The following is a 1,695-nucleotide window of genomic DNA, read 5'->3' as shown; positions in this document are numbered from 1 at the left end:
CATAGCTGGCTGGAGAATTCTGGGAGTTGAAGTCCACAAGTCTTAGCTGCCAAGTTTGAAAACCTCTGATTTAAGAATTCAACTTGCCAAGTTTGCACAGTAGACCACCACCTCCATTCCCACACCCACTCCCTTTAAAACACAGTCTGTTTTTCAGCACATCCTCTGAAATCTCATCCCAGTTGTGTGTGGGACCCACAGAAGACAACATTCAGAAATACATCCACGGGTAAAATTTTGAAAGAGTCTTTATTGTAGACAAGGAAAGTTAAGAGTGTATTAAGGCTGCAGAGCCTTTCTAAAGCTACGTAGCAGCTGAGCCTGCTCAATTTTCATAGGGCGATGCTTTTATATGCATCCTCCATCCAGACGATCAGTGCTCTTTGGGCTTGTCCTCCCCGCCGGGACTCGGATCGGCTGCTTTCACATCGATGGGGATGGTGTGTTGCGCGGACTCGGGCGAAGAAGCCAGGCGCGGGGCCTCGATGCACAGCTGCCCATCCGGATTGAGCGAGCAAGCGATGGCCTGAAGGTCCACATCGGGAGGCAGGAGGGTCTCCCGGCGCAGCTCTTGATGCTCCACCCAGTAGCCGCTGTCTTTGCTCTGGCTCTCCCTTTGGCGCTTGGCGATCACCGTCACTTTCCTCCCTTCCAGGTTGACCGTCATCTCCTCGGGAGTAAAGCCGGCCACGTCCACCGAGAAGCGGTAATGCTTTTTACTATCCCCGGCTGCCGGGCTGGCGTTCTCCTCCGAGGCTTCCTTTGGGCTTTCGCGCTCCCCGACAAAGGGGAGCGGCGTCGCCTGGAAGAAGGCGCGGCTCATCTTCTCCATCTCTTGGAACTGCCTCTCCATGTCGCCCATCACGCGGTCCACGAAGCTGGGGTTGGCCGGCCACAGGGGTCTGCACGCCGGCTGCGCCTCGCTGAGCCAAACGGGGCCCAGGCCGGGCAGTGGCCAACGCCGCAGAGGGAACATCCGAAGCAGGACGCGAGAGTAGCTCGCCATGGTGGCAGCGCAAGTAGAAGCTCCCAAAAGAAGCACCGCCTTCCGCGAGCTCGCTCTGTCTGTTTCTGGCTCCGCCAGCCAGCCCGTGCCGCCTTTTATAGTCCCCGTAGGCCCCGCCCCCTCAAGCGCTTAAGCAGCGTGGCCTCGGTTGTTGTTTTTATGACGCAACCGCGTGTAAGATGTTTCCAAACAAGTCTGGAAATCCGGCGGCGACTCCAGAAGCGCCTGGAAAGAAGAGTAAAATTCGTGCCAGCCCACCCCCCTTCCCCCCCCCCCCGCTTGCTTCTTTAATCTGCCTTGAAGGGCAAACTAGGCAAAACGCGTTTGTGCTCTGTCTAGCAGCTTCTAGAAAAATCCAGTTTGTCCTAGACATGGGACAAGGCTGCTCAGTCGGGCATTCACACACACACACACACACCCACACACACAGGCACGCACGCACGCACGCACGCAAAACTACCAACTGCTCTCCCCAAGGCTAACTACTGTGTCCATATTGGCAGGAGCTGGCCTCCTGCTTTTGGGAATGTTTAAACAGATTAACAGAGTTGGAAGGGACCTTATGGGTCATCTAGTCCAACCCCCCCCTCAAGCAGCAGACCCTACCCCATTTCTGACAAATGGCTATCCAATCTTTTCTTGACAGTCTCAAGTGATGAAGCTCCCACAACTTCCGAAGGCAACTTCTG

General features: G+C 55.6%; 1 protein-coding gene across 1 annotated transcript; it reads right to left on the bottom strand.

The window, feature by feature from the left end:
• Positions 1–230: 230 nt before the first annotated feature.
• On the bottom strand, positions 231–1,083 carry LOC139308308 (heat shock protein 30C-like). Its single transcript, XM_070931815.1, has one exon. The coding sequence runs from the start codon at positions 1,004–1,006 to the stop codon at positions 374–376; it is 633 nt and encodes a 210-aa protein (XP_070787916.1). The 5' UTR covers positions 1,007–1,083; the 3' UTR covers positions 231–373.
• Positions 1,084–1,695: the final 612 nt, after the last annotated feature.

Source organism: Pituophis catenifer, unplaced genomic scaffold, assembly GCF_029215685.1.
Source record: "Pituophis catenifer annectens isolate HBS135680 unplaced genomic scaffold, rPitCat1.0.hap2 SCAF_1, whole genome shotgun sequence".
Taxonomy (NCBI): Eukaryota; Metazoa; Chordata; class Lepidosauria; order Squamata; family Colubridae; genus Pituophis; species Pituophis catenifer.
Note: the sequence above shows the minus strand (reverse complement) of the source record. Positions and strands in the feature narration are given on the sequence as shown.